Source organism: Rattus norvegicus, chromosome 1 (genome assembly GCF_021556685.1).
Source record: "Rattus norvegicus strain SHRSP/BbbUtx chromosome 1, alternate assembly SHRSP_T2T, whole genome shotgun sequence".
Classification (NCBI taxonomy): Eukaryota; Metazoa; Chordata; class Mammalia; order Rodentia; family Muridae; genus Rattus; species Rattus norvegicus.
This window is the reverse complement of record NC_141534.1, coordinates 112,824,070-112,837,463: the sequence shown is the minus strand read 5'-3', so window position 1 is coordinate 112,837,463 and position 13,394 is coordinate 112,824,070. Positions and strand designations below refer to the sequence as shown.

The 13,394-nt window shown below is 41.6% G+C and overlaps 1 protein-coding gene and 1 long non-coding RNA gene across 4 annotated transcripts; one reads left to right on the top strand and one right to left on the bottom strand.

The window, feature by feature from the left end:
* The first annotated feature begins 1,920 nt into the window (after positions 1 to 1,920).
* Ccdc179 (coiled-coil domain containing 179) lies at positions 1,921 to 5,870 on the top strand. 3 transcript variants are annotated; one of them, XM_087582051.1, is made up of 4 exons: positions 1,921 to 2,043; positions 2,773 to 2,813; positions 4,089 to 4,193; positions 5,718 to 5,870. In XM_087582051.1, exons 1-4 carry the CDS (start codon positions 1,985 to 1,987, stop codon positions 5,804 to 5,806), a joined length of 294 nt encoding a protein of 97 aa, XP_087438177.1. In that variant the 5' UTR covers positions 1,921 to 1,984; the 3' UTR covers positions 5,807 to 5,870.
* On the bottom strand, positions 3,731 to 12,976 carry LOC148007356 (uncharacterized). The gene is made up of 2 exons (XR_015646393.1): positions 12,734 to 12,976; positions 3,731 to 3,893 (listed from the first exon to the last, which is right to left on the bottom strand). It is a non-coding gene; the product is annotated as an uncharacterized LOC148007356 (long non-coding RNA).
* Positions 12,977 to 13,394: the final 418 nt, after the last annotated feature.

Sequence of the window (13,394 nt, the reverse complement as noted above, 5' to 3'; positions counted from 1 at the left end):
ATTAAGTGCTGAAAATCCTTTTACAAAATCCTACACCCCTTCATGTTAAAAGTGTTGGACAGATAAGGAATTCATGGCACAGACCTAAACATATTAAAAGTGTTATATAGAGAACCAACAGCCAATATGAAATTAGATGGAGGGAAGCTTGAAGCCATTCCACTAAAATTAGAGACAAGGCTGCCCATTCTCTGTATATCTATTCAATATAGTATTTGAAGTTCTAGCTAGAGCAATTAGACAACAAAAGGAGATCAAGATGATATAAATTGGAAGAATAAGTGAAGGTATCACTATTTGTGGATGATATGACAGTATACACAAGCAACTGCCAGAACTCCAACAGAGAAGGCCTACAGCTAACAACTTCAGCAAAGTGGCTGGATATAAAAATAACCCAGACAATCAGTAGCCTTCCTGTATACAAGTGATAAGCAGGCTGAGAAAGAAAAGGGGAAGCTTTTCAGAGAAAAGGGGAAGCTTTTCAGAGAATTCTCAACAGAGGAATCGCAAATGGCAGGGAAACACTTGAAATGTTCAACAGTCATAGTCATCGGGAAAATGCAAATTAAGAGGACTCTGGGATTCCATATTACATGAGTCAGAATAGCAAAAGTTCAAGTGACAACACGTGTTGGTGAGGATGTGGAGAAAGAGGAGCACTCTTCCACTGCTGGTGGGATTACATACTGGTACAAGCACTCTGGAAATCAATCTAGCAGTTCTTCAAAAGGAAATCCTCCACAGTAGTCACAAATGATATAAAATACGTTGCAAGTGAAACATCTGTATGACACGAACTTCAAGTCCCCGAAGAAGAAAGAAACTGAAGATTCAGAAGATGGAAACCTCAAAGCCCACCCACAGTTGTACTAGTTAGTTTTGTGTCAATTTTACACTAGCCGGAGTCATCTGAAAGGTGTCAATTGAGGAAACGCCTCCACAGGATCCATCTGTAAGGAATTTTCTTAGTGATTCATGGGAGCGGACCCAGCCCATTGTGGGTGATGCTATCCCTGGGCTGGTGGTAAGAAAGGTGAGCTTACTTAGACACATCATGAACCAGCCAATAAGCTGTACTCTTCCATGGCGTCCGCATCAGCTCTTGCTTCCTGGTTCCTGCCCTGCTTAAGTTCCTGCTGTGGCTCCTTAAATCAAATGGTGGACTTCCCTCAATGTGTAAGTGCATACCAAATAAACCTTTTCCTCTCTGACTTGCCTTTTGGCCACCGTGTTCCATCACAGCCATACTAACCCTAAGACACCAAGTGACAGACTCCAACAAGGCCACATCCCCTCAGCATCCCTAATCAGTTCATCAGCCGGTGACTAAGGATGCAAACATCCAAGCCTATGGGAGGCCATTCTCATTCACACCACCAAATGATCCTTACCCTGGCAACTAAAAAGCAAAGTAGAATGAACTGTTTGGGGAGAAGTCTGCTTAGCCTTAATAGGGAATGCCTATCACGACAGAAATGCAGAGCTGTTCTGAAGACTTGCTTTAGCAGAAAGGCTGAGTATAACACAGCCATATTCAACCCCCTCCCCAATTTCTGCCTATTTCCCACTGAAAGTCCCAGAGGGTAGGAAGGTAGAGAGCTGGGCTAGTCCAACTGGAAATCATGATGGGAAGAAATGAGGGGAATGAATATAGAATTAGAACAGCAAAGAGACTGAAGAGACAAACAGGGATTCTGAGTTAGATGCACCAACGAGGGGCTCTCCTACAAAACAGGCAGGTGGTGTGTGTGGCTTTGGAGTGCGCGGCACAGTGTACAGGGAAGAACAGTGGCCTACAGTTTTGTAGAAAGCCAAGTGTGTCTCAGCCTCCTGGATACTGGAGTTAGGGAAAGGGCGGGGCTCAATCTGAGAAAATAAAGAGAATTGTGATGGTTGGGAGGGTCAGGGCCTGAGGTACACGAGTGGCAGCAGATGGCCCTTTAGGCAGGAGGGTGCCTAGGGCACCGTAGAGCTCTGCAGCATGTGCCTTCGAGGCAGGGATGAGGAGCCGGCACAAGTCTACGCCGTGAGTTCTCTGAGGTCTTTCACTATATTCTGGCCAACTCTGCCTAAAGCTTGCAACCCCATGTAGTCCGCTTCAGCCATCCAAGGTTTCAACTTGGGGCCTGGGATTTAGAAATCTTGTGTGACCAGACTAGATCCTAGGCTGGTGGGAAGACCACTGAGGAGGGAAAGGGACCACGTGCTTGTTCCAGTCGGACATAGCTATCAATTTTGGCTCACCTGGCTCACCCTAGAGGGCTGGGTAGGAACTGCAGAAATGGGGGACATGGGCTCAGTCAAGCTCTAGATGCTGAGACATGGAGTGGAGATGTACTTTCAGGTTCAAGGTTATAGTTGGATTAAAGTTGGGAAGAGAAGTATTTAAGAGATACTTTATGAGCGAGAGAGGTGGGGACCCATAAATGAACAGCCATGCTTACTTGTGCTTCGTGACTTCAATTGCTCCAGTTTCCTGGATTTAAAAACTATACCTGCTTCCGCATGGACACCAGTGGCAGATGAAAATTGATTATCGAGTGAATTGTGACACTTTTTCAGTCTTTGTACATCCTTTCTTTCTGGAATGACCACAGCACTCTGCCTGCCCCCTGTAATGTGGCTCTCTGTCCTCTTGCAGTAATGTTTGACTGTGCTTTCTCCTGACCAGCCTCTTGCCTGCACTGATAGCTGTAACAGACCTTAAAGACACAGACTTTCCTTTCCATGTAATCTTGACTTTGTGTGTGTTCTTAATTTACTATGTAGGAAGGACCACGACGACACTATCCTTCAGATGTTTCTACCAGGCAGGTAAATTTTATTTCAACCGTTTTAACTTATGCCTGCATGTGTGACAACCATTAAACAGACACCTCCTCAATGCATCCCTCAGATATCTGGGGTCCTGAAACTACTATAATAGGCCTTATGTTGGACATACACACACATGCGTGCACATGCACACACACATATGTATGTATGTATGTATATATGACATATATGCACATAAAACATGTGCAGTGTATATAAATTATAAAATAGAATAATAAAACAGATTTTTTACTTAAGACTTTGAAACACTGTGTTTCTAAATCTACCTAGAGGCTACCTCCCCATTTTACCTCCCTGCATTGCTCAAAAACATAAACATTATTTCAAATACTATTTTCCAGCCACTTTTTTCAATATGTTGCCATGTGTCATTACTGACACTTCCTTGAATTTGAATGTTATAAATCAGAGTCACAACTCTTAATGTTGGTTCCTTAGTCTTGAATGCTGTATGTAACTAGTTCCCTTATTTTCATTGCTGCTTAATATTTTATCGTGGGACAAAGCATACTTCATTGTTCCTCTTTCTGGTTTGCTACACTGGCTTTGTTCAACACTGTCCTTTAATGAACAGTGGCACTGAGAGCATTTGAGTACAGGTCTCCACCCCACGCACAAGAGGACCTTCTGCTTACTTCCACTGGAGGGGGATGTTTGGGTCACAGGGAAACAAACTCTTCATTGATCGTAGGGCCTGCCCCGCTGCGTACAGAGTATCACACTCACTCTCCCATCAGCAGGTGCCTCTCTGCACTGTGTGATGTCTCTTTATTCAGCTTTCACTCCATGGGCCACTGGTCCTCATATATGCCATACATTGGTGACATAAGAGGCTGAGTGTGAAAGAAGACACACTCAGACTAAAGACTAAATAACTGTTTTCTACAAGAAAAACCCATCTGAACATTTTTAATGAAATCATATTTAAAAATAAAATTGAAAATACATGACCATGAGTCAGCGATTATAGAGACGTGCGTACTATTGATGTGGGAATCAAGAATAGGAAAGCTCCATGTCAGCACTCCTGCGGCCATAGTGTGGTTCTTCTCCACCTGTGAATAACAGTTTGAAAAGAAATAGTCTTGTGGTTTGCTTTGTGATTTTTTCCCCCACCTCTATTCCACTAGCTAAACAGACTGAGTTGCTCTATCATTTTAATTGAACAAGCCAAAAATGAATCACATGTTGGTTTTATGTGTTCTGAGAGGTTCTATTTGTTTTTTTATTATTTTTCAATTTTTCTTAAGTCTATGGAGAAACGTATCAATTACATGCAAAACCTAAAGAAAGAGAAGAGGAAATTGGGGAAAAGGTTTGCAAGGCCTACCCCGATTCCAGATCCAGGAATCCTGGTAAGTATGTGGCTCTCGCGTAGAAATAAGTGTTTGCATGCTACTGACATTCTCCTTTTTAATGCATCTGACTGCTCTTCTATTTTCCCTGGAAAAATTTGGAATGCCATTCTGGAGAGACCCCTGAAAACTCCTCTCATGAAATTCCCATTGTTTACATTTACTAAGAAACTGTCTCCTGATAATGACACGGAGTTTGATCTTCGAAGCCACATTGTCTATTTGTTGTTTTGTCCAGCTTATTCATTTAGATCTTTGATTCCATTATTTATAAAATGAGTTACAAAACCTCCAAAAATTATTTAGCCTATAATTGAGCACTTAAAATGTTAAAAAATTCTCTACACTAATAATACCTTAGTATACATATATGTATGTATATGTATATATTTACACATCCATATATGGGTATATGAAAATTTATATAGAGCATATATACATATATATTTACTTTTATGCGTATGTATCTTTTATGTGTGCGTGTATGGCATGTGTTTCTAAGTCCTCACAGGCTAAGGAAAGGCTATAGCATGCCCTGGGGTTACAGGTAGTGGTGAGCCATTGACAGGGATACTGGGAATCTAAGAGCTAAAACTGTTAACTCTGAGCTATCTCTGGCCCTTGATACATTTTTATTGGGATTTATATGACTTCGCAACACAGGCTATCATACAAGAGCCTCTTATAGCAGCATTAAACTGCACATTCTGTGGCTCAGCAGAGGTCTGATGGCCTTCTGACTTGACAGTTTTCTGGTTATCTGAAATCCTCCAATATCAGAATTATTTATCTTCAGGTTGAAAAATCTTTTTTTTCATCTATTTTTCTTTCTGCTGACTGGTAAGCCCTGGCTGTTTTCAAGCAATGAATGTTTCCTAAATAAATTTTTATTTATCAGTTTCATGCACTTTACATGCAATATAATGGTTTCTGTATTCTATCTGTATGTATTCAGCATGTCCATTCTTTCTTCAAAACTGAGGGATACTCTGACCTTTCACCATGTCTATCCATTGTCCATGAAACCACCCAGCATGGAGCTCCTAGAAGTGGTGGTTCCTTTTTCTTAGAAATGTGCTGTCAAGATTCTGCCACATGTTTATTCCTTCATTATCCAGTTGAAAACTTAAAACTTACATTGGTTTGTTTATTGTGGAGTATATGTCTTTGTATGAGCTTGCGTATGCCAAAGTATAAGTATATAACCTTATAGAAGTTGGTTCTCTCTTACCTCATGTGTGTTACAGGAATCAAACGCATAAAGACAGGCTTATTAGCAAGTGCCTTTATCTGCTGAGCCATCTCACTGGTTCTTTTAATCAATGAAGACTAATTTTCTGGATGTATATAGTGGCTGATTCATAGACTACAAGATGTCATTGCTGCTCTTAAAGACTGATGTATGTAATGCTGTTTGCTTAGGAAGGCCTCAATCCTGAGAGGGAGATAATTGATCGTTCATACGAATTTTTCTTACATGAATTTCAATTGCATTTTTTAATTGTGTGTTCTACTTCTTCATAGTGGCCATAGGCCTGGAGTCTTCTAGAAGAAACCAGGCTCCAGACCAAAATATGTGGACTTCTGACATTGACCAACCGGTCATGGCTTGACTTCATCTGAAAAATAAAGGAATGTGTGGCCATTCTGCAAAATAAACACTGAGCTTGCACTTCACATTCAGGCTGTGGGCTTCTGAATTTTATTAGGTACCATGGCTTATCAGCGTTTTTCACCCTCTGTAGTAAACTGGCGTCTTAAATAATATGCAAAGGTTTTGAAAGTATATTTGTGTTTACATTTTTGCAATTGAATGTATGGCTTATTTAGATATTGGGAGATATGCTTTGAAAATAGGAGAATAGTAGGACAACATTCACTCTAGAGGTACAAAGATTTAGGTTGATTCTGCAAATAAAGGGCGATATAAACAAAATTGCCACTTAAAGTCCAATAGTGAAATACATTATCTGTTCACTTATAAAATAAATAATAATAATAAATAATAATTGTGTCTGGTGCAGTAAAATGATGCCATGTTGTGTAAGTGATTTCCAACTTGGAAATGAAATAATGCTTGTTTTCTAGAACAGTTGGCAACTGTTCAGTACGTGTGAGCCATGCTTAGTTATTTGCAGTCTCCAAAGGGATCTGCAACGTAAGATGCTAAGAATTCTGTTTTAAAACTATATGGAACTATAAGAAACCATGGTTGATAGAGCCTGGGGGAAAATAGACAAAAGGCAGTATTTAAAAGTTATTTTCTAGAAACTGAACAATATTCAAAGCACGGAATTGACCAATATTCAAAGCACACACATATATGATAAGATGAACTTATAAATTAGAGAAAGATTAACCACCCCAACTAGTAATATTTTTATATATAATAAAACAATAGAATTTGTTTTATTACAACAGTGTTTGTGATAATGTTATAGTTATAATCACTCCCTCTTAAGAGACTTAAGACAAAAATGAGTATTTTGCAGACTGTTAATAACAAGGGCTTTTAGATGAAATCACGAGTGAGATGGGGTCCTACACCAATACTTTCTCATATATAACTGCCCACCAGAGCAAAAAGTCACACTACAAAGGAAGGCACCAAGTTCCAGGCACAACACTCACCACATTCCATGGCTGAAATACTACCAGGGTCTCAGTGCAGCACAGGGTTGTACAGATCTTGGGGAAATAGAGTCTCACAGACACAAATATGAAAAGAAATAGATTAGGTATAATTTAAGCATTCTTTAAATGCTTCACCTATGGACACTTAAGAATTCAGTGAGAAGAGTGGAACATGGACACAAGGGAAATAAAAGATATCTAAAAGAAATACGCAGAACTGTTAAAATTTAAAATTTTACTAAAAGAAGTTATCATACAGACAAAACCATAAGCTGATGAAATCAAAGATGGAACAAATAAAGCTTCAGAAATTATCCAAAGTAAAGCAAAGATAAAGACTGAGAAAATAGCTACTGCCTTGAGACCAGATCAGGAGAGCTGAGATGTGCTGTTTTGGGCCCATTTACAAACATTTTTAGGTAAAAAGTTAAGTGCCCAAGGATCTTAAATATAAATGTGCTCAGATGACTTCAAAATCAAATGTCTAAAAACAGTGAAAAGAGGAAAGAAAATAGGAGGAGGGGGAAGAGGAGGAGGCAGAGGGGCATTACAAAATGCTGAGAGATGAAGATAGGAATGAAGAGAACCATTCAGTCTGGCTGGAAGGGTGGTTGCTAGGTTTATCTGTGTGTGTGTGTGTGTGTGTGTGTGTGTGTGGATGTATGTATGTATGTATGTATGTATGTATGGCGGAGAAGCAATTTAGAAAGATGCCCTAAACTTCAAATGCATCCATATAGGTGAACACATACACACACACACACACACACACACACACACACACACACACACACACACACCACAGCTAACAGTGAAGATTAAATACAATACTAGAATTCCAAATGAAGAGAGAAGAAAAAGCAACGGTAATTTTAAAATAGAACAAGATAACGTTTCCTTTCAAATTAACTATAGCAACCATCTATACAATCTGACCAAAGGATGATACCAGGGACCATGAAGAAGAGGAAATTTTCCTCAACTTGTAAAATATACGATTGTTATAGCTTTATAAATGCTGCCAGAAGAGAGATATGCAATCAAGTAGAGAAAAATTTTTGTAGGAAATTTTATGGAGAACCTAAGTCCTGGGAGTACCTGCAAGCTATACTTCACCGTTACGGTGGTTTGAGTAACGGTCCCCTAGACTTATAGGGAGTGGATTACTGAAGGTATGGCCATGTTGGAATAGATGTGGCCCTGTTGGAGGAAATGTGTCACTGGTTGGGTGGCCTTTGACGTTTCAGAAGTTCAAACCAGGCCAAGTAGCACATTGTCTCTTCCTGCTGCCTGTGGATTTAGATGCAGAACCCTCAACTACCTCTCCAGCACCGTGCCTGCCTGAATGCTATCATGTTTAAATGATAATGGACAGAACTTCTGAAATGTAAGCCTGCTCCAAGGAAATGTTTTCTTTTATAACAGTTGCTGTGGTCATGGTGTCTTTTCAAAGCAATAGAAACCCTAAGACAGCCACTCATCCTGACAACACCAATTGAAGAGAGGAATACAGTGAGAAGCAGAGCAAGGATGGTTAGACAAATGGCTGAGCCAGGAAGAGGGACAAACAAATGGTCTGATTAATGGCTACAAATGGCAGAGATGCCATTATAGCTGTCTCTGGAGTACTAACATGAGACTTGGGTTTAAATAGAAGGCAAACGGTAAACATAATTAAGCAATCTAGGTCAAGGTCCATCACTGACCCACTGACTCAATTCTGATCCTACAAGGTGAATCACTACATTGTTAAACTGAAAATCTCTCAGTCATGGATTATTGAGTATTCTGGTTTGAGATGTTTTGACGTTCACAGTGGTTCAAGGGGAAAGATGAAAGAATTTTCTCTGTGTCTACAGCTAAAGCACAGACAAAGCGAAGTAGAGACAACGGGCTCTTAGTTACCTTGTGGACACAAGCAAGGAATCAACTGTAATTATCAAGATTGGTTACTGAATATATGTTTCAAAGGGATGCTTTCAAGAATGTAGAGCTCATGGGGCTAAGGAAAGCAACAGAATACAACTAACGAAGGAATCCAACCAGAGACAGGGGAGGGTAGAAGGGATGAATGAGAACAAAGAATAATGACAAGTATGTAGAGAACGGCTACAATGAGATGCACTACTCAGAATGCTAATGTTTATAGTTCATTAAAACTAACTAAAAACTAGCATTGCAGCCAATTCTGGGACATCCACCAACAGACAAAGAGGTCTCTAAAGGATGTGGAGATGCACCACTTCAGAGACAGAGAACATTGTCTGCTTTAATGCAGGTGAACGACTACTTACACCGTGGAAACCTATCGACTGATTGCTCAGCACATTACCTCAGATTAGACAGTTGAGTGCTAATACCTCTCTGTGGAGAAGCAGCACATAGAAAGGAGCCAGCAAGAGTGCAGACTGGTCAACTGGCTAGCTATTTGCTACTCAGTCCTACTTCAGAATTCAGTGTTCTGATTTTGGGGAAAATACAGGAGCATATTGTGCCATTCTTCTTAGTTAGAAGCTCAGTGTGCCAGGTAGGCTGGCTGCCAGCTGATGCCTGCATTTTCTCCTACAGAAAAGATTAATACATCACATTTCTAAAGCCAGCATTCTTAAGCTTAGAATAGCAAACAACATCAAATGCAAGTTTTAACTACTCTCAAAGTTGGGAAATATCTTAGTCTGCTTCCGATTGCTGTGATAAACACATGACCCAAAGCAACTTGGGAAGGGAAGGTTATTTCAGTTTACAACTTTCAGGTTACACTCTAGGACAGAAGAAGTCAGAACAGGAACACAAAGCAGGAACCTGGGGGTCTGAACTGAAACAGGGGCCATGGAGCAGTGCTGCTTGCTAACTTGCTCCTCTTGGCTTGGTCAGTCTGCTTTTGTAAAACACCCAGGACCATGTGTCTAGAGGTAGTACACAGTGGGCTAGGCTCTCTCACATTCATCATCAGTCATGAAAATCCCGTACAGACTTGCCTAAGGGCAATCTGGTATAAGCATTTTCTCAATTGCAGTTACCTCTTCTGAGCTGTCTCTAGCTACTGTGAAGTTGACCACCACAGAGAATGAAGCAGTTGTGTTAATGGGAACACTGGACACACAATGGTCTTGGATCACAACTAGGGCACTGGGCACACAATGGGCTTGTGTCACAGATAGGGAATGCCCCATGTTAGCTAACAGCTGATAGAGGACCTAACCAGCTTCTACCCTGGCGCATCAGTATTTTCCTAGATAAAAAGCATATGGATTCACAGAAAGCTTTCCCAAGTTTTTTTTACCACAAAACTGTCATAGAATACGCCCGTGAGCAGCTCCTATCTCTAGGGAATGAGAGGGTTGAGAACAGAGACACTTTGCATTGCAAATAGTTTTTTCTCCATTTTATGTAATGCATTTTAAAAAATTATTTTGTTTACATTCCAGCCATTGCCTAACCTCCAAGTCCCCCCTCCCACAGTCCTCTCATCCATTCCTCCTCTCCCTTGCCTCCAAGGGGCTGCTCCCCCATACCAGACTTCCCCTTTCTTTGGGGCCACAAGTTTCTCTAGGATTAGGCACATCTTCTCATACTGAGGCCGGTCCATGCTATATATGTGTCAGGGGCCTCGGATCAGCCCATGTTTGCTGCCTGGATGGTGGCTCTGTGAGCCATCTGGTAGCTCTGGGAGCTTCCTGGGGTCTGAGTTAGTTGAGACTGCTGGTCTTCCTATGGGGTTTCCCTCCCCTTTAGCTTCTTCAACCCTTCCCCTAATTCAACCATAGAGTCCCCAACTTCAGTCCAGTGGTTGGGTGTTAAGTATCTGTATCTGTCACCATCCGTGACCTCAAGCTATATTTCAAAGCAGTAGTCATAAAGACCAAATGGCACTGGTACAGGGACAGACAGGTAGATCCATGGAATAGAATTGAAGACCCAGAAATAAACCCACACCTATGGACACTTGATCTTTGACAAAGAAGCCAAAACATACAATGGTAAAAAGAAAGCATCTTCAGTCAATGGTTCTGATCTCGCTGGCAGTCCACATGTAGAACAATGAAAAGAGATCCATGTTTGTCACCTTGCACAAAACTCAAGTGCAAGTGGATCAAGGACCTCAACATAAAAGCAGATCCACTGCATCTAATGTAGGAGAGAGTGGGGAAGAGCCTCATACTCATTGGCACAGGGGGAAGTTCACCGGACAGAACACCAATGGCTCAAGCTCTAAGATCAACAATTGATAAATGGGACCTCATGAAACTGAAAAGATTCTATAAGGTAAAAGACACTCAATAGAAAAATCAGCAACCCACAGATTGAGAAAAAAAATCCTTCATTAAGCCAACACTCAATATCAGGCAAATATCCAAAATATATAAGGAACTCAAGAAGTTCTCCAGAAAACCAAATTACCCAATTTAAAAATGGGTTACAGACCTAAACAGAAAAATCAAAGATGGAGACAGAACTAAAGTGCATTGCACTAAAGGGCAGGAGCGATTTTACATCTTTAAATTACTATGTTAGTTTGCTTTCTATTGCTATAATAAAACATTGGCTAAAACCAACATGGGAAAGAAAGGGTTTATGTACTATTATAGCTTATGGTTCATCATCCAGGGAAGCCAAGGCTTGAGGCTGACGCCAAGGAGGAACACTGTTTACTAGCTTGTTCTGGGGCAGAGATTCAGATATTTTCTTACACAACCCAGGCTCTCCTGCCCAGACATGGTTCTGCCACCTTCAGAGGGCTGGATCTTCCTATATCAATTGTCAATCAAGAAAATGTCTCAGACATGCCTACAACCATGATTAACCTTCCCTAATGGCATGACCCATTGAAAAAGAGCTGGAGATCTTACTAAACCGTATATTTCATGCCCTTGGACCACCTGCATCTGCTGGCAGGCACTTAAGAGAATTTAATCATCCAGGCTTCTACAGAAATGGGGAACCAGAAATGCTAACTATTTCTGGGTGTTATATTTCGAAGGCATGACACAGTGATCCTTGATAAGGTTCTGGGTTATAGAAGTGATAAGAGACCAGGAGAAGAACATCTTAAGAGACAGAGGACTATTTAAAATTGAAAGATTTCTAATGTAAATTTTTTAAGAATGGGGAGGTCAGAGACAATCAGGAAGAAATCGGAGTTGGGTCAAGCCGAAGGAAAAAGCAATCAGTAATCTTACACCTGAGATGAATTCCTGTTAATTGTGCTCTGTAGTTATAAAACATGAAACTAACAAAATGGGAAATTGCTTGAAAAAAAAAAAAACAACTCAGAACAATGAGTGGATAATGTGAGGGGAAATTTTCATAGGTTCATAAGAAACAGAAATATGAAATACATTTGTACTATTTTAAAGCGCAGCAACTTCCAATAATAGTTTGTGTGATTACCAAAGGGAAATGGAAGCATTTATCCACTTGAATGTAATATGTGTTAGTGGTAATCCATGAAAAGACCAGAAAAATAGAAACGGAGAGAAAGAAGAGGAAGGAAAGAAAAAATAAAAATGAGAAAAGGAAATGCCACCACGGTACACAGCCTGGTAGACAGAAACTGTTACACGCAGGATTTCTGTTTTGTTTTGTTGTTTTTGTTTTGAGGACAAACAACTACATTTGAGAAATACAGACTGTCAGAATAACCACAAAGCCTTGATGTGGAGAGGCACGCACTGGACATGAATGATAGGCCTGGCTCTAGCGCCCTCTAAATCTAATTTTAACCAGGTGCAGGGGAGTCTTAAGGTCATTAAAATCTGAGCCGCACTTCACTGTTGTTTCTGGGTGCATTTTTTCCCCGTTTCCATGGGGCCCGGAAGTGGGGGCGTGGGTGGCAAGAGGTTGCCTCTGAGACCGGACTATATGACAGTTTTCTCATCTTGCCATCTCAACGATACAGCACTGACCTTACTAAGATGTCAATACGGTAACAGACAGCACCCTTGAAATGCGGGTTTCAAAGTCTCAGAGGCCAGGGTTCCTACTTTTCCTAGCGTGGATTCAGCAGGTGCCTACCCATGCCCAATACGTTTGCGCAGAGCTTCTGGCGTGGACTGGGCTCCGCAAAGCCGCTGAAGGTGCTAATCAGTGGGGCAACGATGCGTGGAATTTCGAGAGTCCTGCCGGGAGTGGGAGGGAGGGAAAGGGGAATTTCGTTTGGAGAGGCTGGCAGACAGCTAAATGGGTGAGTCAGGTGGAGCAGCACTGAAGGGGCGGGGCTGGCCGCAAGATGGGTGGGGCGTTGCCATAGGAAGGTTTCAAGGCTACCGAGAGAAATCCCTGGGTTGGGTTGCTGTTAAGCCCTATTGGGTGGGGTTTGTGGAGGAGGCGGGACTTGATGTTGGACCGGATGAAAGGGGATTGCCGCCGGGTCGGGCAGAGCAGGTTGGCACTGGGGGCGGGGCTTGCCGTAGGCCCTGAGGGGCGGGGCTTGTTGCTAAGTCGATTAGGGCGGGGTCTACCTCAGGCAGGACAGGGGTGGGGCTTAAAGTTGGGCGGAGCTTGCGGTGGTGCTCGGGACAGGGGCGGGGCTGGCTCCTCAGGTGGGGCGGGTCTTACTGCGAGGCC

Bases quoted from the DNA above. Each gene is read 5' to 3' on its own strand.
- Ccdc179 (XM_087582051.1), top strand. From the start codon at position 1,985: ATGTGCCTTCGAGGCAGGGATGAGGAGCCGGCACAAGTCTACGCCGTG. The intron at 2,044-2,772 runs GTCTTTCACTAT...TTTACTATGTAG, and splicing joins TACGCCGTGAGTTCTCTGAG to GAAGGACCACGACGACACTA. The intron at 4,194-5,717 runs GTAAGTATGTGG...ACTTCTTCATAG, and splicing joins TTCCAGATCCAGGAATCCTG to TGGCCATAGGCCTGGAGTCT.